This window comes from Microtus ochrogaster, unplaced genomic scaffold, assembly GCF_000317375.1.
Source record: "Microtus ochrogaster isolate Prairie Vole_2 unplaced genomic scaffold, MicOch1.0 UNK1, whole genome shotgun sequence".
Classification (NCBI taxonomy): domain Eukaryota; kingdom Metazoa; phylum Chordata; class Mammalia; order Rodentia; family Cricetidae; genus Microtus; species Microtus ochrogaster.
Window position 1 is genome coordinate 6,378,980 of NW_004949099.1, and position 22,117 is coordinate 6,401,096.

At 45.2% G+C, this 22,117-nt stretch overlaps 1 protein-coding gene across 5 annotated transcripts in view; it reads right to left on the reverse strand.

The window, feature by feature from the left end:
* Positions 1–1,565: 1,565 nt before the first annotated feature.
* The window catches only part of Prickle2 (prickle planar cell polarity protein 2), a 341,452-nt gene continuing 320,900 nt past the window's right edge, over positions 1,566–22,117 (reverse strand). For all 5 annotated transcript variants that reach the window (XM_026788041.1, XM_026788040.1, XM_005364904.2 and 2 more), the window contains one exon: positions 1,566–7,412. In XM_026788041.1, coding sequence (XP_026643842.1) covers positions 6,538–7,412 — 875 coding nt within the window. In that variant the 3' untranslated portion in view covers positions 1,566–6,537. The remainder of the gene's footprint in view (positions 7,413–22,117) is intronic.

A 22,117-nucleotide genomic window follows, 5' to 3' on the forward strand; every position in this document is an offset into this window, starting at 1 on the left:
ATGCTGGGGTGGGTGTGGCCAGTGGGAACTCCTGGGCACTGTAACACATGCTGGGGTGGGTGTGGCCTGGGGGGACTCCTGTGCACTGTAACACATGCTGGGGTGGGTGTGACCAGTGGGAACTCCTGTGCACTGTTGGTAGGAGGGGAGTGTAAAGAAGTGTAGCTACTCTGGGTATCGGCCTGGAGCTTTCTCCCAAAACTAGAAATATACCTGCCATATGACCTATACCAACTATGCCACTTCAGGGCATCTACCCAACAACTTTATATACTACTGAGAGATACTCACACATCCATGTTCATTGTTGCTCTGTTTATAACTGTCAGAAAATGGAATTAATTTAGGTGTACATCAGAGATGGATAAGAAAAACGTGGTCCATAAGCACAGTGGAACACTACGCAGCTAAAGAAAAAAATGGAATCATGAAATTTGTAGGTAAACAGATGGAACTGGAAAAAGTATCCTGAGTGACGTAACTCAGGCCCAGAAAGATAAACATCCTGTCTTTTCTCATACAGATCCTGGCTTCAAATCTTTTATTTGGTGTTTAACTTGAAACACAAGGGGAATCCAGGAAACAAGAAAGGAGCCTTTGGAGGAGCACTTTAAGGGAAAGCGGCAGGAAGTTTTAGGTAAAGTGAAGGCAGAATGTGGATGGTGAAAAGGCTTAAGCAGGGTATGGGGGACTGGGGAACGTGGGTGATGGGGAGGGACGATCCAAAGAACTGGGTATGAAAAGCCATAGAGAAGTCTACTATCTCATACTCCAATTTAAAAGGTGTAAGGGAGGGGGATAGAACACATGGGAAAAGAAAGAAGAGGGGGGATATGGAAGAGGAGGTAGTGGGCAGGCTAATAAAAGTGAGGATCTATGAAAAGTCACATGAAAACTAGCTAGGAAGCTAACTGCAAAATACAATTTAAATAATGTTTGAGAGGATTCCAAAACAAGTTGGGCTATCCCCCTTGCCCTTGGTTACCCACAATAACTACATAAGACCCTATTTCTGAAGACACAACATATTTTGGGTGAAGAAAATAGAGAAGTTAACCTCAAACCAACCAGGAAATGCCCTCCCTGCTGGCTAGCTGTCACAGTGCCTGCAAGCGCTACACAGAGTCCTGGGGAGGAAAAAGACACCGATGGTCTTACCCAGGGCTGGACCAGCATGCTTACCCACATACTGTGATACTAACCTGTCGGCAAGATTTGCCTATTGATGCAAGAGTGGCCTGCTTCTTATGGAGCAACTAACCAATTTCTGATTGGATCCGAATCCCATGGGAAGCCATTTTATGCTTGCTACTGCAATCCTGGTCAGAAGTCAATGACTCAGGAAGTCCTAGGCCCTGGGTAGAACCTGTTATTGTTATTTTGTTGGATGTTAAATTACACTCAAGTTCTGCTCTAAATATCATTTTTAAATACAGCTCGAAGACCTGTCGTAAATATCATTCTCAGACTCACATGCCTTTTATCTTCCTTAAGATTCCCAAAGGCCAAGGCCACTCTCAAAATCTGGGAGGCTAGTGAAGATTGAGAAGAATGACAGCATTTCTTTTATTCAAATTTTATTGGAAGTTTACAAATGTATTACAGAATCAGTAAAACATCATATCCACTTTACAGGGCACGGATCTCAAGCAAAGTGTTCAGAACAGTCTCTGGCAGAGCCCACACCAAAGGCCCGTGACAGGCCTTCCTAACAAACAGCTTGACACTTACAGATAACACAAACTCCAGCCTGCTCTACCTTCTTGGGCCCTCTGAGGTTTGGTTTATGCTTGTGGAATTAAATAGGATCTGGGCAAAGCAACTCTGTGCAGGAAGGAACGAGTCTGAGAGAATAAATGCTGGCCTAGTTTGCTGAAGAATACGGAGGAGTCATAGGTCTTAGGTTGTTAACTCAGGGTCAGGACTAAACCAGAATACTTTATTGAAAACAATGGAATTCAGCTAGATAGACTCAAGAGGAGGTCTTACTGGCAAGTGACCTCCCAAAATTCAGAGATGTTTGATTGGCGACCTATTGAACATGCATGGTCAAATGCTCAGACCATCAAGATTTTCTTAGGAAATGCTCAAGATAGAACTAGACATCTATCTTGTGAGTTCACCACATTTGAACCACAGAAATGTCTGCTAATAGCACGTGACCTTTCCAGTCTCCTTTTAATTCTCCAAGGGAGGCTGGTTTTGGAAGCAGGAAATGAATTTCTATAATAGCAAAAGCTTCCAAAGGTGAGTCATGCTCTGTAGGGGGCTTGTGATGACTGGACTCCTAATATGAGAAAACAGAAAAAGAAACCAGTCCTTCCTCCAGCCTGACCTTCACGGCTTCTGGATGGTCACACAAACTCCGGGGCAAACCACTGACGAGAAGGTGAAGGCTTCATTCCTGTTTCCCTTATGCTCAAAGAGATGTCAATCCTCTCAAAAGATGCTAACCTGCCACTGTCTGCAAGATCAGTAGAGGAAATTGTGGAAACTTGATCTGCAGAGCCCGAAGATGCCACCCAGGTGACAATAACGACTCTGTCTGCATGTGACATTCAGGCCACTGGTTCGATTTTCCACTTTCCTTGGCCATAGGTGGATCTTTGTGAAGCACAGCGTCTGGTCTCTGTCAGGAGTATGCAAAGGACACCGCCCTTTGGAATGCAAGTGTCCTATGTCCCTGTAAGGTGGGGTCAGATGAGGAACCAGACTCTTATCTGACCTCAGCAGAGTGAGCAGGAGCTGCCCACGTAACTGGCAAAGACCCTGAGCATGAAAACGCGGGCCCAAGAGAGCCTCGTTTGGCCTAAGGGGTCAGCTTCCTTTAGCTTGCACAGTGTGGGAGGAAGAGGGACTTGAGTCCCCCGGTCCCTGATGATGGATGTTTCCTAGATGTCTGCCGCACGGCTTCTCTCCCAGGGACCCAGGGAAGAATCAGCTCACAAATGAGATGTGTTAGAAGACAGAGAAGACCAGCTCTAGTCAACCAGCCCCTTTGGACTAGTTGGAAAGATGCCTGGGACAAGGAGCGACTTTCCTTTGGAAAGTCTACATTAACCCATGGCTGTCATCTGCTTTGCTGGCAGGGAGAGCCTAAATGCTATATCCATGCCAGCGCTGGCCCCACCTGAAGGCAAAAATGGCTAGGAGGTCATAAGAAGTGGAAACTTCCAGAAAAGGAGCAGCAAATGCCAATCTTGTCACAGCTCTGTAGGGGGAGCATTCTACAGGAAGAAATTGTGACTTTCCGTATTAGAAAAATCCAGACTGCTCACGCAGCTGCATGGAGAGCAAAGGATGGACCACAGACTGTGGACTCAGGGTTTCAAGCAACCAACACCAGCAATTCTCCTCTGTGCATGTTAAACACCAGGGACTGACGTCAGATTTTCCTCACCTCATTTACCTTCCCATGCGGTAGAAGATCCACAACTACACAGGACAGAAGGAAGGGTCCCCGAATGCCACGCTCAATGCTACTGCGTCAGGATGGAACCTTTTCACAGTATCAAAGGTGAGGTGTGCTAGCAAGACCTGTCAGCAAGCTTTCAATGATTCATGCATTCCTAGACTAGAGAAGAATGCTGGCCTAGCTGGTGCTGGGTCTGGCAGCGGGAGGAGATGAACTCAGTTGTAAAGCTGTACCTCTGAGCAAAGCCAGCCCAAGAATAGGAGATGGAAAAAAAAAAAGTCAACCAAATAATCAAAGACAAGAGAAAAGTGGGGAAAGATGAATCTTCCAAAAACTGGCCTACAGAAGATAAAATCACGATAGAAAGGAATTGAGGACAGGCTCCACTCACCAGGGAAACTCGGCCAATAAGAGATAAAGGATACACGGGGGAATCAGGGTAGAGCTTAAATTCTCACCCCAGAAAAGGATGCAATTGAATTTTGAAAATGAGATTCTGGGGTTTTATATCTAAGTTATTACTTAAAGGTAGAGAAATGCTAGTTCAGTGATGTTCTACGCATTACTGGGCAGTCACTTGAAGGACCCACGGCCTCTGTGAGGAACTGGCCTTCTTCAAAAATGACATTCTCTGTAATGTGCCTGGCTGCATTTAGGATGGGAAGAAATCGAAGGAGGTGGTGAACAGGTGGACCCCGAAGCCTGTATCTCATTATATGTTAAGTTTTGGCCAGAATGATCCCGATGCGAGTTAAATCGTTTCTCTGCTGCTTTCTTCTTTGGGCTGAGGGTGATTTGAACTGTATCTGGGAAATGGAAGAGGCACTCTGCCAAGGACAGAGGGAGAAAACAACTTCCAATGGGAAAATTTCTTTCATTGGATTTGGGGCCAGAGAGGATATGTGGTTTCAACCATTTGCTAAGCGATCTCCTTTCCCTCCTGTTTCTCAATAACGTCTTTTAATTCTCACCAATCAACAAACGCAAAGCTCCAAATTGGACTCACCCAGTGTCTACCAGAAACCCGCCACGATAGTGGCGTGGTGCTGCGTAATATCTCTTAAACAGTTTGCCAAGCAGTTTATTAACTTACTATACAAACGTAATAAAGTTAATTCTCCAGAGGCTTGGATAATTAATGAAACATTTAGATATGAAGATAGCATGCGGAAAACAGCCACAACCAACATTTGCATTGCTTTTTCAAAAAAAATCAGTGACAATGACAAATGTCATATTAATACCTAAAAAAGCAATTCATTTTAATACATCCTGGAGTATCATCCTCACATCCTTTTCAATCTCCTTTCCCCCAGACCCATTTAGAATGGTGTCTGAGAAGCCACTTTTCACATTCTCTCCATTAAAAAAAATATCCCCTAGAAAATGTTAAGTACTATAGTGAAAAGGGACCATGCTCGCCTTATCACGGCAAATGGCCACGGAGACACACTGCATTACAGGGACAGCACATCTCACGAAAGGTGGGTCCTCCAGTGGATTTCTGCCACAGTCCACTGAGGAGTGGAAGAGAATGGACCAAGAGCAAGTGCTTCGTTGTTTTTTTTTTCTTTTTAAATTGAAGCGAGCCAAGAAGTTTTATTTCACGTTACATTTATTTCACCGGCAGTGAAATGTCTTCTTTAAGCAAACTCACTCTTGAGCCTGTCTGACCAACAGTCCTCAAAGTTCAAAATGGAAATCTCTCCTGCCACAAGGTCTGTTTTCCATGTTGCTACCCTATTGTCTCAGCAGCTTGACCCTCTCGGGTAATAAACTAGCTCTCGTGGTGACTAAACTTGTCAAATTGGATTCTCTCTAAAGCACTGGGGACTAGTCAAGGTGGCTGCCACCTCTCTGCTTTCCCTCTACAAGGTCTTTCTCCCCGATTTTCTGTCACCCACCTCCCCATTTCCACATCTACCTGCTTTTTGTTTTCAAATTTCCTTGTTCCCTATCCATGGGTAATGTGTGCCACACCAAGTACCCAGAGCCCTCCTGCAGCGTCCTTCTGCCCTTCAGTGGCAGACGCTGAAGCTCATCTGTATGAGGACAAACAGCTGTCAGGCTAAGGCAGCAGCTCTGGCCGCCTTGGAAGTAGAAAGCAGAAAACACAATCCAGGAAACATGAGCACCAAACAATAACTCCACATTCAAAACAACACCATGCTGACAGCACACGTCGGCACCACTCACAGTCACTTTGATTCCCCCCAAGGGACAGATCGACATTAAGCAACTTCAATAATTCCAAACAGGGATGGCATTTCTCACAGAACTGGACTGACACTGGTTGTTATCTCTAACCAGCAAAAGCGACATTTGCAATTGAAATAAAAAAAAACCTACTTACTTTGTAGGGAATAAATTCTACTCAGGGTGGGGACAGACTTAAAGATGGCTCCTTTTTGACGGACGGACGAGAGCATAAAATGCTTTGGGTAGAATAGTTAATTTTTTTTTTTAAGCCACAAAAAAGCCAAATTGGATATACTTCTTTGAAAAGAGTCTCACTGACATGTAACAGATTTGTATAGAAAGAAAACCAAACCAAATGGAAACAAACAGAAGCCAGGTGGTCCTGGGCCACCATCTACTACCACTCAGAGATAATGGAGGACATGCATGCAAGTCCCCACTGAATCCTACCATATAGAAATTCTTTTGTTATTACAAAATACAAAAATATTTTATCAGAACTCTCATTTACATTGCATTTACAATGGACATGTAAATAACTTAGTTTGGGGTCCTGGCTAATAAAGAATCTACTGAAAAAGGGGTCCTAAAAGGAAGAGAACCAGAAAGAATATTGTAAGTGAGCAGGTTACAATGTGTCATCTGGTAAATGGCCATTCCACCTTGGAAGGACATGACCTACCCTGGCCTCCACAGCCCATGTTTCCAAAGTGGAATGTACAAATCATATTTAACATGCCCAAAACTGTGACATCAAGTGTATCTGCCAAGTCGACCCGCAGCCTTGCCTCCCTCAACTGAGAGCCTTCTCCATCTCTCCCCTAGGAACCATCCCCAAGAGGACTTGGGAATTCACGACAGTGCACGTTTCTGAGTTTACATTCTTAATTCCCATCTTCCCCCGTTCCCCGACCCAAATCACATTAGGAAATGATACAGTTTTTGCTCTTCTGTCTTTTCCTGCTGTGCAACTGTCCTCTGCCACTTAGGGTGGAGGATTTGGGGACACCGTAAGAGCTGTACTTGTGCAGCAGCTCATCGCTTGTGACATATCGTAGGCGGGCTGGCTGGGGGATGGGTTCTCCTAGGAAGTAACCCTCATTGTCGGACTCTGAGGAGGAGGAGCAGGTGGAGCACCAATCATACTCTGTGAAGTAGGGTCCCCATCGTTCCCCAAAGGCATTCTGCAAAGCCAGGTCTGACACAGTCCTGGGACACTGGCCATACAGATCCCGCCGGGACCCCTGCCCCAGGCTCTCCTGGAAGCTCCGTTGGCGCATGAACTGATCATAGTCCTCCCTGGCTCTCAGAGGGGGCCTTTCCTTCAACCGAGCGATGACCTCTCGCTCGCTGGCTAGGTGCAGGGCATTGTCTGAGCGCGAGCGTCGGGACCTTCGGGACCGGTGAGGGCGGAAGCGGCGGTTGTCATCCCTGGAAGTAGTTCTCCTCCGAGTGCGCTCACTCATGGGCTGGATGCGCACACCTTCCTGCCCTGGCAGCTTGCTGCTTGCTATGCTGCCATCAAAATCAAAGCTCTGGTGCATCCTTCCATGGGACTGCAAGTCCCTGTACCCCAGGGGGTTGCTGAGCTGGTGAAGGTTCCCCTCCATCTCCTGGTACTGTTGTGCAGACAGCAGGCTGCGGACGGACTCTGCGCTCCTGAATTGCATGGAGGAGTTGAGCGTGCCCATGTTGCTCAGCTTTTCTGAGACGTTCATGCCAGAGTCTTTGCTAAGGTCAGGCATAGAAAACCGAGACAGGTGCTCCTGGCGCTTGGCGCCACCTTCCGCAGACAGGCCTGGGGGCAGGGAAGGAGAGAAAAGCACCACTATAGTTAATACACATGTACAGCAATGGGGTGGAAGGTGTCACTATTACTTTCAGTCTGGGGTCTCTTCAGGGTGTGGCATAATTGTGGCTGTGCAACACATCAAGGCTCTCATGCTGTCTGCACGGCATGGGACTCCCAACACGGAGAATATAAAAGCTTAAAACCATCACTAGACATGCGCTTTCATGGTTGCTGATTTCTCCAAAGGCTGACGAGTTACTAAGAATTCACTGTACGTCCTGTGCACTTTTTCTCTATTTAGAATTTCACATCGCCAAATATTTCTGTTGCATCTTCAATTCTAACCATGCTCTATAAGCTTTGTACAACAGCTGATAGCCATCTGGTCAGTGACTGGCCAGGCTTAAGCTGTTTCTTACCACAGTAAGCCTAGAATCTAATTCTAAAGTCCTGAACTAGCTTACTTTTGTTGGCCCAAAGCAGTTTTCTGCTTGGCCTGCGTCCATAAGTGGCAGGTAGCCATCCATCTCAAATGGCTCAGACATTAAGCGACTCTCGAGATGGAGAAGAAGAGATATTTATCCTCTTGGCTTGTCAGTGATTGATTGCCCAGGGATTATCAATGACTCTCTAGCAGCCAGAAGATAGGAATTGTGCTTGGGTCATTTCTCCGTCCCCCAGAGAGAAGCTTTTAAAAATGAAGCAGTGACCTTAACCACCATGGCAGAGCTGGTACCCAAGAAATGGGTCTCCACTCCTGAAGAGCTGCACATTGTCAGGGCTGAGACTAAAGCCGTTCTGAAGATAGTGGAAGATGTGTGCGCTGGGAATTTCTTTTGCATATCTTAAAACAGAACTCATTTGGCCATTTTGCCACTTCTGATCATTGACAGCAATAAGCCACCATTACCTCTGCCACTGATTATCTTGGCCTCCCAGTGGGATCCCTGACAGACCTAAATCAATGTTGCAAGCCTTTTAGAATATGTGGTACTATCTAAAGCTAAGTATACATATATAAACATACATGGGTTATGAAGAAAACTATTCTGTGTGGGCTTCTGGTGTTATTTCTCTTGTGCAGAGGTCTCAATTATCCACTGCCATCCCTAGTTCTGTCTCCAGCATAAGTTAGTAAATGCCTTTCCAAAATATGCAGACATATTCAGACAGTGGGGCTTTCTTATAAAAGCCTGGTACTGGAAATCATTTAATACCACCCAATGCGAAAATGGATAAATATTGTGATTCTGTTTGCCATTACTCACTAAGAGGTATCTGGGCTTGTTGGAGAAATGGAGCTCAGACTAGAGTAGGAAAGCAAAAAGATGAGTCCAGAACATCTTATGCAAAAAAGGAAATGTTAAAAAGGCCATTTGATGAGAGCTTGCTAGAAGACCACGCCCCCTGAAGGAGGTTCCCAATGGCACACTCTGGACACGTTGAACATTAAAATATTTATGCAAGGTAGTTACTTATAAACCATGGAGACAAATGGGAATTCGTAATTTCATACTGATACCAGACAAGAGAAAGCATCAGCAAGTCAATAACTAGGGGCTGAGCGGGGTTCTTGTGTGCAACGGGTGCTGCTCCCTCACTTCCAGGGAAGCGAGTCTACGAAGAGGGGAGGCCAGCTGGCCAGATTTGGGAACTCATTTTGCAGTCACTGGTATTTAAGAGAACTTAACGTAAGAGCCCCAAGTGATCACATTCAGGGAGAAAACGCCCGATGGGACACGGTAGCACATGATCCTTGGACAAACATTTCATGAGTCATGTAAAAATATACTCTCAGCCTGTGTTTGCTTTTGTCTTCTATATTTTCCACTCAAGAATGCTGTTCTCATTTTTCTCAATATGGTGCCCTTCACCTCATGTTTCCTCCTGAAGGCACTAAGGGTACTCAAGTCTCTATGCAATAGGATCTTGGATACACTTCAAAATGCCTCTACATTACTTCCATCCTAAATACTATGTAAATTCAGTGTAAGTAGTTGCTGTTCTGTTCCACGTAGGGAACAAGATAAAAGGCTGGCCATGGTTTCACAGAGATGCAGCCATCAGACCTTGCCGAATTCCCACTGGGGGCTGATTGGCCCCACAGGTGTGGAATCCATACAGCGCATCAACTGTGTTCCGTATCATACTCTCCAGTAATTAAAAAAAAATGATTTTATCACTGATAACTGTCAGAGCAAGGGAGCTAGGTGTTCCACGCCCCACTTTTCTCACTGTTTATTTCTGGCATATAAATCACAAAAACTGACCCGCAACCATTTAGTCACTTCAGAGCCTTGTCTAGCTGGAGATGGAGAGGGGGGCCCTGACATGCTAAAGTGACGAACGGGCAATCTGAGCAGATGAACTCTCTCAAGGAAGAAAAGAGAATCTTCTAAAAGTTACCCAGGGGGCACCACTATCTTTGCAGAACTTTCTGGTAAGTTATTTAGTGGCATGGAGGTTAGCTTCAACAACCTAGCAAAGGCCATAAATTCTCATGAAGGCTTCTCCCCAACCAGCCGGGCAGTAAAACATCTCTAAGATGTATGTGGGCAGGTTCCTAGTTCCAGGCCAGGGAAAATTGAGGAAAGCAGTTTCTGCTCTGCTCTAGTGGAGAAGCGAGGAAGGGTTGGGCTTTTTCAGGCTCACTTCTCCAAGGTGCTCTGTGGTTAGGTCAGAGAACAAAAGCACTCTGTCACCAGCAGAGTTTATGGTGTTCAGGCCTGGGGTCCATTAGTAATCCTGTCAAACAGAAGTTACCGTGTCAGGGGACCTGCAATGAGATCGCTGGCTCCACCTGCTACTCTTGAGAGAAGTCACAGTTTCCTTTAGGGTTTTCTTACATGCAAGGGCAGCTCAGAGATGAGCAATGCATGTGTACTTGTGCCTAAAGAGGGTGGCTCTGGGGTTAATTCTTTATTGGGGAATCCAGAGTTTTTATGCAAACTCCAAGGTCCTGCTGTAGTTGGCTCTTCACCTTTCTATACAAGTTACCATCAAGTCACATTTCTCGAGTCCCCTACCCCAACTGTGACTGCCCACCCCCCTCCATCACACGAACCTGCTCACGCTTTCCTTTCCTTTTACTTAAGCCACCCATACTGTTTCAGTTTTTAAAAATCTGTGCATCAACTTATAGCTGAAATGGCTCTGCAAGGGGGCAGCCAGCCTGTTCTCTGTTCCCTGCCTTCTCACAGAACTAGCAGGATCCAGAACCTTGGGGGAACTCAACGCAGAAGTCCAGAATAAAGGCCAGTGAAGCCCCATGCAGCCCACAGCTTGGACAACGTGATCACCTTTGACCTGCTATGGGCCAGGATGCAACGCCAATGCGTAAGATTGTAAACACCTGGAACAAAATACTGCAGCCGAGCTTATCAGTCTCGTGGTCTCTGGCAAACCACCGTGTAGCTCAGCATCAGGGCGTTCGTGGCTTTAAAGCTGAGGAAGATATGATTTGTAATTAGCTCCCTGAACTGAGAACATGTTTCTATTTTGTTGGTCACAGCTCTGGAGGCTGGTTTAAGTTAGCAGTTCTTAGGTCCCTAAGACAGAACTGCACCCTCACAGCTCATATTCTCATTGAGAAACCCTTCCCTTTTCTTAAACTATGCATGACCTCCTCCTGGCTACGCCACTTTTAAAACCCCATGAGCTGCATACTTAAAGTGGACACAACGATGATACCTGGGTATGAAAGTGGGAGTGATTCTGGGGGGGGCGGGGGACGAGTGGGCTTTCTGTTTAAAATACATCACGATAGTCATACACCTGTGAGTTTTTGTCTTATCAATCTTTCTGGTTTGGGCTAAGTCCCAAGACGGTGGGAGTGCTCCTGTTAACTACCTTGCCTCGCTTATCTGCCATTTGGGATGGAGAAAAATGGAGAAAGCAAGTCCTGGAAGTCCCCAGTGAAAGAAATCATGACCCAAGACTTTGATATCCATAAAACAAACAAATGAAAAACACAAAACAGCACTTGTTAAATGTGGTTTTATATGAATGAATGACTCTTGTGAACTACAACCCATGTTCTGTCTGATACATCCTAATGTTCTCTAGACTGCCAGCAACTATTAAGAATAGTTTGACTCTCCACTGACATCTGAGATTTCTTCCTTATACTTCTTTATACTGTTGATGTTTAATTCTTTACTTTGTGCAGAAGGACTTATTGTCAAAACATGGAAAATCAGTATAATGGGCCAAGCAGTGAGATTCCCCTAATGTCCCCTCCACTTTCCTGAAACACATGCACTTTTCTTGACACTAGTATAGAAATTGTGTGTGTGTTTGTGTTTGTGCATATGTGTGTATGTGTATTTCTGTATATGTATGCATGCATACCTATACACAAGCACATATGTGGGAAGAGTGATACGTTCTGTGGGAAATGTTACAGAGAAGTCCGACCTCACATTTAAAACTTGCATGATGGGGTGTCCTGGTGCTGGAGAATCTGGGTAGAGAATCCGCCATCTCAGTGACAAAGATGCCAGGTCCTTTCCTCTCAAGTGGAATTGTTTTGTCAGTAGACAGGGTTTTCTTCTCCAAATGATATAGGCTTTGTGAGAGGTATCTGATAGGGACTGTGGCACTTTGAATGTAACTGGCCCCCATTATCTCATAGGGAGCGGCACTATTAGAAGGTGTCGCTTTGTTGGAAAAAGTGTGTCGCTGTGGGGGCGGGCTTTGAGGTTTCCTGTGCTCAGGATACCACCCAGTGTCTCAGTCAACTTCCTGTTGTCTGCAAGATGTAGGTCTCTCAGCTACCTGTCCAGCACTACATCTGCCTGTGCTCCCCATCATGATGATAATGGGCTGAACTTCTGAAACTGAAAGAGAGCCACCCAATTCAATGTTTATATATATATATATATATATATATATATATATATATATATACCAGCTGGGAAGTGGTGGCACACACCTTTAATCCCAGCTCTTAGAAGGCAGAGGCAGGCGGATCTCTGTAAGTCTGAGGACAATCTGGTCTTCAAAGTGAGGTCTAGGACAGCCAGGGCTGTGACACAGAGAAACCCTGTCTCGAAAAACAACAACAACAACAGCAACAACAACAACAACAACAACAACAACAACAACAACAACAACAACAACAGGGTTGTCATGGCTGAGGGCATGGTATCTCTTCACAACAAAAAAACCCCAACTAAGACAGGAATGGTAGACGGAAGGGCCAAACATCCTGAGTGCACAGGGCTGCCCCGTAAGGCCTATGTTACCTGAGGTGTGGGTACTATTCTGCTTAAGAAACCCTGAACTAGAGTGTCTGAGGGTATGAAGGCAGGCTTCCTAGAAGAGAACTATCTTCTTTGCAAAGATTTGAATTGTTCTTTTCTAGGGTGGGTCTGAGATTCACCAGGGGGTCTTGTTTGACCATAGATTGGGATTCTTTGATTCTAGGCAGGGTCTGCGAGGCTCCTGGATGTACCCCTGTCTATGGATCCCATCTGAGTACCAAGGACTGTGTACACTTTACCCAAGCTGTGGGCTGCATGGACATTCACTTGCCTTTATCTTCAACTTCTTTTTTTTTTTTAAATATTTATTTATTTATTATGTATACAATATTCTGTCTGTATGTATGTCTGCAGGCCAGAAGAGGGCACCAGACCTCATTACAGATGGTTGTGAGCCACCATGTGGTTGCCGGGAATTGAACTCAGGACCTTTGGAAGAGCAGGCAATGCTCTTAACCACTGAGCCATATTGCGTACTCACAAGGTTCTGGATTCTGCTAGTTCCGTGAGAAGGCAGGGAACAGAGAACGGGGTGGCTGCTCCTTCGCAGAGCCATTTCAGCTATAAGTTTATGCACAGGTTTTAAAGATAAATCATATTTTTTTCCAAGGGTCTGTGCCTGGACCAACAAATGTCTGTGTCTCATAGGACCATTTTTATATGTGACTCTTTCTATATCCTTAGACCAAAGGGGGTCAGGGTGGAATGTAGCTTGTAGATCTCTGCAGTTCAACCCATTAGTACAGCCTGACTGCTGTGAGTGACGTCAGCATCCTCATACGCGCGGTACCCTCACCTTCTACAAAGAGGAGGCTTCCACAGAAATGGGCATTGGCGAGAAAACAAACAAAAGTTTCAAACAGTGTCCACGGTCAGCTGGCAGAGAGATGCAGTCTTTGCTGCCTTCCCCTCCCCCATGGGTCTCAGAAGCAGAAGATCCATGCTTAAGAAGAAAGACAGCCTTAAATTTAAAGGCAGCCCATGGCACATGTTCTGTTTCTTATTTGTCACCCTGTCTTGTCCTCCTTGTGAAAAACTGGCATGAGAAGACAGAGAATTATGATTGTGCCAACTTAAAAGATACGCTCACATTTAACACTGTTATGCAGTAAAAGAAATAGAATCTGCTCCCTTTTGTCCCCTAGACATTTCCTTCTCAAAGTGATGATTTAGCCCCCTTTCAGCAAGGTTTCCCCTACATTGTTTTTTGTCTCTGCTGATGAAGAAATGGGAATTATTTTAGATAAAAACCACAGACTTCATGTAAGAGCTGGAGAGACATGAAAAAAATTAAAATACTTAGATCAGGAATTTGCAAACTATTGTCTGGAGCCTAAATCACCTCACTGCCTGCTTCTTGTAAATAAAACTTTATTAGAATACAACCGCACTCACTTATGTGTACATTACCTATGACTCTTTCCTAGAATCCAATTGTTTTCTTCTGTTCATAAAGACTATATGGCCTATAAACACCCAAATATTTATGTTCTGGTCCTTTATAGACATGACCGTGCTATAGCAATTTGCTTGCATCAGTGTGCCTCTGATCACGCGAGAAAGATCTTGACGTTCATGATTGGGGAGTGTGTGTATGTGGGGGGGGCACATTGTTTGATCAGGTCCCTTGGGACCTTTTTTTTCTTACTGAGTCCATTGATTTCATCAACACCCTGAACTTCAAGCAACAGCTGCTGAGGAACTGTCATCTAGGCGGTGGAGTTTAAATACCAGCACATGTTTCTTGATGACAAGGCCAATGTGATCAAATGTTTGAAATGAGTGGGACAGGGAAGGCTGGGGGAGGGGCTGGAGATAGAGGGAAGAGGGGCGGGGATTAGACACACACAGTCCTTGGGACTCAAATGGGATCCATAGACAGGGGCACGTCAGGAGCCTATTAGACCTACCCAGAATCATAGAATCCCAATTTATGTTCAAACAAGGCCTCTTGGGGACTCCCAAGACTACCCTAGAGAAGAACAATTAAGAGAATTTCTTTGCAAAGAAGATACTTCTCTCCTAGGAAGCCTGCCTTCAGGCCCTCAGACACTCCAGTTCATGGTTTCTTAAGCAGAACGGTTCCCACACCTCAGTACCCACACCTCAGATAACATAGGCCTTATGGAGCAGCCCTGTGCATTCAGGATGTATTGTATGGAAACAGGATTTCTCTATAAGGTGTAGACACACTAGCCTCCGTGTTCAAATAACCCTGGGAACTGCTAGCCTGTTTTCTGTGTAACAGCTGACAATCTCACACATCTCTGTAGTGGCTTTCAAGAGTTCCTTATGGTGAAGGACCCCTTCTCTTGTTTTTCAGGTCCCGGCTATTAGGGAATCTTTCTCAACTCCTAATTGTGGTCATCAGCCCATGTTCTGCATTCCCGGGGACCAGTAGATCCCATCAGGTGACAGCGTACACTGTCAGCTGCTCAAAGAGCTGGCACATCTCAGAGTGTATATTTTGCCAGCTAGTGCCAAGGCAACACGGTAGGAGGAAATGGTAGGAGCTGCACACTCCTGATTTTACAACTCACTCTTCTCCAGCCTTTCCCTGCCCCCTCCCTTGGGAAAGGCCACCTGAGCATCTCTGGCACACTCTGAAAGACTCGAACAAATTGACTGGCTTCTTCACGGCCAGCTGGTACCAAAGACAGGCATGAGGTCTGAGCCTGCCAGCTGGGGAGGCACCAGAATGGAACAGAGCTAGTATATTAACCAAGCTACCCCTGATCAGGTCTCCTACAACCCTTGACTTGTTCATTCCTTTAACTTTCTAATAAACCAGTTGACTGTCCCAATAAAGACGGTTTTGTGTCTACCACACTCTACGGCAGACCCTATGCCCAGGATTAGTTAGTTGGTCAACATAACTCTGTGTGTACATTTTCGTGTTTTTTTCCTCTTGTTTGCTTTAATTTTTGTTTTGTTTGAGAAAGATACTGTAAGAGATAGCCTGAAGTTGGGTAAGTAGGGAGGTGGGGATACTCTGGGAAGAGTTAGAGGAAGGAAAAGACTAGGATCAAAATATATTATATGGAACAATTAAAAATAAAACATTTAAGAAGAAATGGGCAATAAAAATTAGTCTTTTAAGAATGGTGGAGAACCTTAGAAAGGGATATCTTTTGCAAATAAGTAGTGCTAATTTTAATCACGTGGAGAGAATCTTAGGCAATACTACTTGGGGGATTCTGTGTGTCATAGTGTCTATTGCTAACTTAAAGGGTGTAGAAGACCTTCCAACCAGTTGAAGATTGTCTAATATACTCTAGGCTTACCATGCTGCTTTCCAGATATGGTTAGCCAACAAGCAGACCACATTGGAATGTTGGTTTGGGTATCAACAGATATCCTGATACAGGAGCTCTATAGCTTCCAATGTTGGAGATTTGGGTGATGTGGGATTCCCCTCTGTATGCTGTGAATACCATTGGTTAATAAAGAAATTGCTTTGATCCTATAGCAGAGCAGAGTGGAACAGAGCTAGGTGGGGAAAACTAAACTGAATGCTGGGAGAAAGAAGGCAGAGTTAAGATAAGCCATGTATTCTGCCAGACACAGACACTGGATGTAATCTTGCTGGTAAGCCACAGTCAAGTGGCGACACACAGATTAATGGAGATGGGTTAATTTAAGATATGAGTTAGCCGGAAATACGCTTAAGCTATTGGTCAAACAGTACTGTAAATAATATGGTTTCTGTGTGATTATTTCGAGTCTGGGTGGCCAGGAAAAGAGCAAGCGACCTCCTACAACAGTTGGGAGCCAAGGGCTTGGAGGTCATGCAGTTTCCTCAAAGATGTTAACCAAACCCTGATATTGTCAGGCGTTGTATGCACAACTGTGAGCAGGATGCTTTGGGTGACATTTTACCAGCTATTCCTCTATATAGGAAAAGTCATAACCAAGACAATAGAGAAATGCAAAGAGTACAGAGAATAACCCCAGAAAGGAAACAGAACGGAGACCAGGGTGGATGACAACATGCTGTATTAATCCTGACAATGTCGGCCAAGAATTCCATGCTACTGATAATTACGGTGAGACCTAAAGGAAAAGGAGACAGCCAAGGGTGGAGAAAATGTCCCAGGCAGCAGAAACAAGAACATTTTGTGACAGAGAAAGTTTTTTTTTTTTTTTTTTTTTTGTATTCTAAGAAGTGGTAGAAGGGCTATGTAGCTAGAAGATTCTATGCAAGGATGCGAGTGGCAAGATCAGACTGAGGACATAAACAGGAGCCTGAGAAAGCGGTCCTTGGGTGTGTCTGAAGGTAGGATTAATAAGGACCTCTGAGGGGGCAGCAAGGGGCGTGGTGAAGGGCAGTGACTTTGGGTTTTACTTTTCAGCTTCATGCCACCTTAGTTTAGATTTGGGCGCTGGTAAGACAGCTCTTCTGGTAGAGACCAGCATGGTGCAAGGAGAGAACCAACTCCCCCAAGTTGTCCTCTGACCTTCACGCGTCTGCTAAGTGTGCAAGTGCGTGTGTAGACACACACATACACTAAATAACTGCAAAGAAAAACAATCCAGACAGCTTTTATAAAATGGGAGCAACTATACAACCTGAGGGTGTCAATGCAGAGCAGTCCAAACACTGCTGGTGCATTAAGCTCACATGCACGCCAAGTCTTCTCACTGGCCCCCACCTGTGTTTGTTATTTGAAGGAATTTTTACATGTGTCATCACATCTCCATTCTTTTTTCAAATGATCAATGAAGAACTGGGCGAATCCGCTCACGGTCACACACAGTAGCTACTCCAGACGTTTTCTGTACGCTTGCTTTTCAGTGTTGAGAACACGAGAGAGAATGTGGCTAAGACACCGGCATTCAGCAACGGGGGAAGTAGACATGCGTTAGTAACCAAGTCACTCGCTAGCAGCAGTGATGTAATCCTTTTCACTGATGTACAGTTTTCTGTATAAACTGCTGCTACACGCGACATGGGGGGACATCATACAAATACGATGACGTCAGTGTGGGCAGCTATAAAAGCATGCCCTGTCTGATCCCATTTCTGTGGAACCGTAACTTCAAATGGGTCTGTGCTGTCAGGTGTTGGGAATGGGTGCAGCAGGATGAGGCACAAAGCAGCTAGCTGTTGGGCGCTCGTCTGCTCTTGACTGTGGACATGGCAGCAGGAGTATAATCCCCACTGAGTTTCAATGTTTAGCCTGCATATTTCTGTTTGTGTGCACCTATGATCATTAAATATCTCCTACCCCCCAAACGCAGGGATTTAGTTATGACAATATTAAATGTATATTGGAGAACTCTCCCTTTCCAATGCATACTTTTTTCAAGGGCATCTTTCTGTCACATGACTCAAATTGGTGGCCAACACACTTCTTGCAGTGCTGAGGATGAAAGCTAGGGTTTCAGCTAAGCACTTCTCATCCACCAAGCCACATCCCCATTCTCTCTCTTTCTGCTTTAAGTTGGCATGCTCAGGGGCCTTTTCCATTGATGGTTCGATGCCTGGCCAAACTCATGAGTATTATACCTGCCTGCCTACCCTATTTCCTTCCCCTTTGGGCATAGGCATTTATTTATTGGGTAATGTCAGCTTGACAAAGGAGGGAAGACGTTTGGATGGAAGCAGTCTAAAGACTTAAGAGGCAGTACACAACGCTCCCTTGTTAGCTTTGGATCTGTGCTTCTCCGATCCTACGTTTCCAGAGCTACAGACTGACAGAGCGTCACTCATGACTGTACTCATGATGAAGCTATTTTACAAGACTGGCTAGAAGAAGGACTTGGTTACAGAATGGACAGGTCAGGATGGCATATTTTAAAGAGTAGATAGGTAGTCTGGATGAAGGTGATGGGCCAATTACTAAAATTTTGGATGATTTAATAAGTGAATGAATGTAGAAGGGGAGCTGGAACAGGAGAGTCATGGCTGAGATTTTCCAAACATGTCAAACTTTTATAAAATACAAGCTATAGAATATAATTTCAGGAAAAGGATTAAGATTTTACAGAGCTTATCCTTTTTGAAGACATATAACATAATGTGATTCAGGAGATGCCAGTAGAGGTACTTCCACTTGACAGGCTAGGAACTGAAAATAGAAAGAGATGATTGTGCTACCCAAGGTCATGGGTGAGGGTGGGAGTCACTGATGGAGACAGGGACTGGAGTACTTTCCCGATTTCCTAAGAAAGCTCATTTTCCAGCTTCAGCAGACATGCTAATCATCCAGGGACTGCCTTAAAACAGGATCCAGTCCACTAAGTCTAAGGTGGAGCTAAGACTCTGAATTTCTAACAATCTCCTAGAAGATGCTGATACAGTTGTTCCATGGACCACAGTGATTTTATTTTTTAATTTTTTATATGTATGTATGTATGTATGTATGTATGTATGTATGTATGTATTGTGTATGTGTATATTGGAGTGTGGAGGTTAGAGAACAATTTGCAAGAACTCATTTTAGCCTTCTACCGTGTGGGTTCTAAAGATTAAACTCAGGTTAGCAGCATGCACTTTTGCTGGCTAAGTCATCTTCATAGCCCCATAGACCACAGTTGGAAATACAAAAGTATGAGTATAAAACAAAAGCCAAGCACCACTTTTAAGAAGCTGTGTGTCCTGGTGACTAACCACAACACTCTTCTACAGGCATATCAAACCCCCAAGCTTCGGGGTAGGGAGCCAGGGAACCATAGAAACAGGGATGTAGAGCAGGGCCTTGCTCGGCCCTGTTTTCCTCTTCTCATGGATGCATATGAAACCGTCGCCCACCTAGCACCCTACTTCTGCTGAGACACAATGAAGCCAGGCCTGGGTTCCTAAAACAGCATAAGAATGTCAAACCGGGTCCCAGAACTTTCTTTCCCCTTCTCATCCTCCAGTTCCTAGCAGCAGCCTGTACCGTTTGCTTGGCTTCCTGGGGCAACTTGGCCTTGGCTGGGTTCAAGTGCGGCACAGATGGATAAACAGCTGCTCGCTGGAAGGAGCCATGCACCCGCGGAGATCCCCAGACCCTCACATCTTTTGTCTCCCTCCTTGAAAACCTTCTGGAGGATGCAGCTTGTGAGTTAAGGGAGTCTTTTCCACACATCTTCTCTAAACGACGCTGAAAAGACTTTTTTGTGAAAGCAAGTAAGTTGTGGGCTTTTTTTCAGGACCTCTCGAACACTGGGGTCTTTGCTGCTTTTCTTGTCTGTGACAAACACCTGACAAGAAGCAGCTTCAGGGGAAAAAGGGGGCTGTTTCAGTTTACAGTTCAAGGGAATACAGTCCATGAAGGAAGTGAAGACATGGCGGCAGGCGAGCGAGGGGTGTGAAGGAAGCAGGGGCAGGCTGGTCCTGCTGCATGTGAAGTCTGGACACAGAGAGAGCAGGAAGTAGGGCCTAGCTATGAAACCTCATTCCTGGGATGGAGAAATGGCTCAGTCATTAAAGCTTAGGCTCATAACCAAAACCTCATTACCTATTTTATTAAATCATGGATATTTTTTTTTTTTGGTCACAAATTTTGATTCTTCAGTTTGCCTTCGAAGGCTCTTTTACATGATTGCTGAGGGTTTTTCATGTCCCTGTTGTGTGGCCTTCCTGTAGTCCCACCCAGTCAGTTGACCATACTCTACCTTAGGTAAATCTTTGCTCAGAGTTTGTGCAATTTCATGTGTTGTCTGTTTACTGTTTGCTGGGCTCCCTAGGGTAGCGGAAAAGCACCTGGCTTGGAGAGCAGGTTACCCTGCTGCAAACCCCCATGAACGAGTCCCCACATTAATCCCTCCCCCACCAAGCCTGGCTTGCTCTCCTGAGCGTTTTATCAGAGTTACTCAAGGCTGCTCCTCTCTGACAGCAAGGGATTTTGATTAGATGATGGTTCTAAACTGGGGACCCCACCCTCCTTCAGACCGGTGTGGATCACTACGGAAGGAACTTTGGAAGGCATAACCTCCCTACCCCTACTTTCTACCCCCAGTAAAAGGCAGCTGGCAGAGTCTGTCTTGGCAAGAGAGAAAGGTGAGTAGGGTAGATGCCAGGAAAGGAAGACACAAAAGCATTTAGAAGGTGCCCAGATAGCTGGGAAATGTCTGGGTGAGTTGTTTGTAAGTTTGAGAGGGAAGGGGGAAAGGGAATAAACAGGGTGTGTGTGAGAAAGAATTTGCTTTACCCTTTCCTACCAATCCAAACCTATCACGGACTCTCACGAGGGTGCAGTGCCTACACTTTGCTTCTCCAATGTACACATGTATATCCCAGGGGTCGGTGTCAGCAGCATGGGGCTTCATCCTTCTATGGGTTCTGGGGCCCAGATCTACAGTCAGAATTTCTGGAAGTGTCACTCAAGCTTCCATCGCTTCCACAAATTCTCCAGTTGATTTTTATGTCCCAAACCATCAAAGCTACTGCTTCCATACTTGGGGGCAACTTTGGATTTCACAGCTGGGAAAGCTGCCTGTTCGGTCACTCTGCCTTGCTGGCACCAATCAAGGCATGAAGACTCTACAGTCAGCAAACCCAAGGGGTGCTGTCGGAGGCAGGATTTCCAGGACAGTTTATGCCACCTCTCCTGCCAGATCCTGGCTGGTGAGGACTGATGACTTAATTCCCCTGCTCCCGTCACTAAATATGGTCTGTGCACCAACAGACCAAGCATGGACTCAGCAGAGTAGATGGCAGCCCAGTTCCCTGGAAACCATTCAGATGGCTGGTACCCCACTAGGGCTTTAGAGATCTGGCAAAGGGAGAGACTCGAGTTGATCTGCCTCCAGCATGGACGGTCAGAGCTCTTCCCTGCTGAGTGCTTAGAATCTGAAAATGCCAGTCTACTCTGCCAGTGCAGCTCCAATCCTAAAGCAAGGATCGGTTCCATCTAGCACTCAACTCCAGGCTCCTACTTTTTCAACAGATAAGCAACAGAGACAGGATCTAGAAGGATGGCTTAGCTATCTTATATTAATACAAATTTATAATGTACATACGCCTTAGTTCAGCAATCTCACGTCTAGGAATTTATAGTATGGAACCTTTCTTGCAGGCATGCAAATACAAGTCAGAAGTATATTTCAATACAAATTGAGGCAGTAAAAAGCTGCGGAAAAATATAAAAGTCCAGCAAAATGGGATGGTTTAAAAGAATTAAGGGCAGGGACTGGAGAGATGGTTCAGATCTTGGGTGACGTTATTAGAATTTTTTTTTTTTTTTACAACTAAGCATATCTGGATTCATGGGGAGTTATGAGAGGTCAGGTGGCCTAGATCTTGTTGACATCTCAAGTCATCCTAACTCCACCTACACTTCAGCCTCACTGCTCTGAACTCTAAGGAGGGACCCAGTGTCTCTGCAGCGCCTTTGAAGGAGCCACGGGGTCGGTGCTACTGGTGAAACAAAGCATTTCCTGTAGCTGCTAAAGGGTCCTCTTTTTAGTCATGTGATTAGAGGCGGATTTCTCAGTCTCTCTAAGCCCATTCATGTCTCT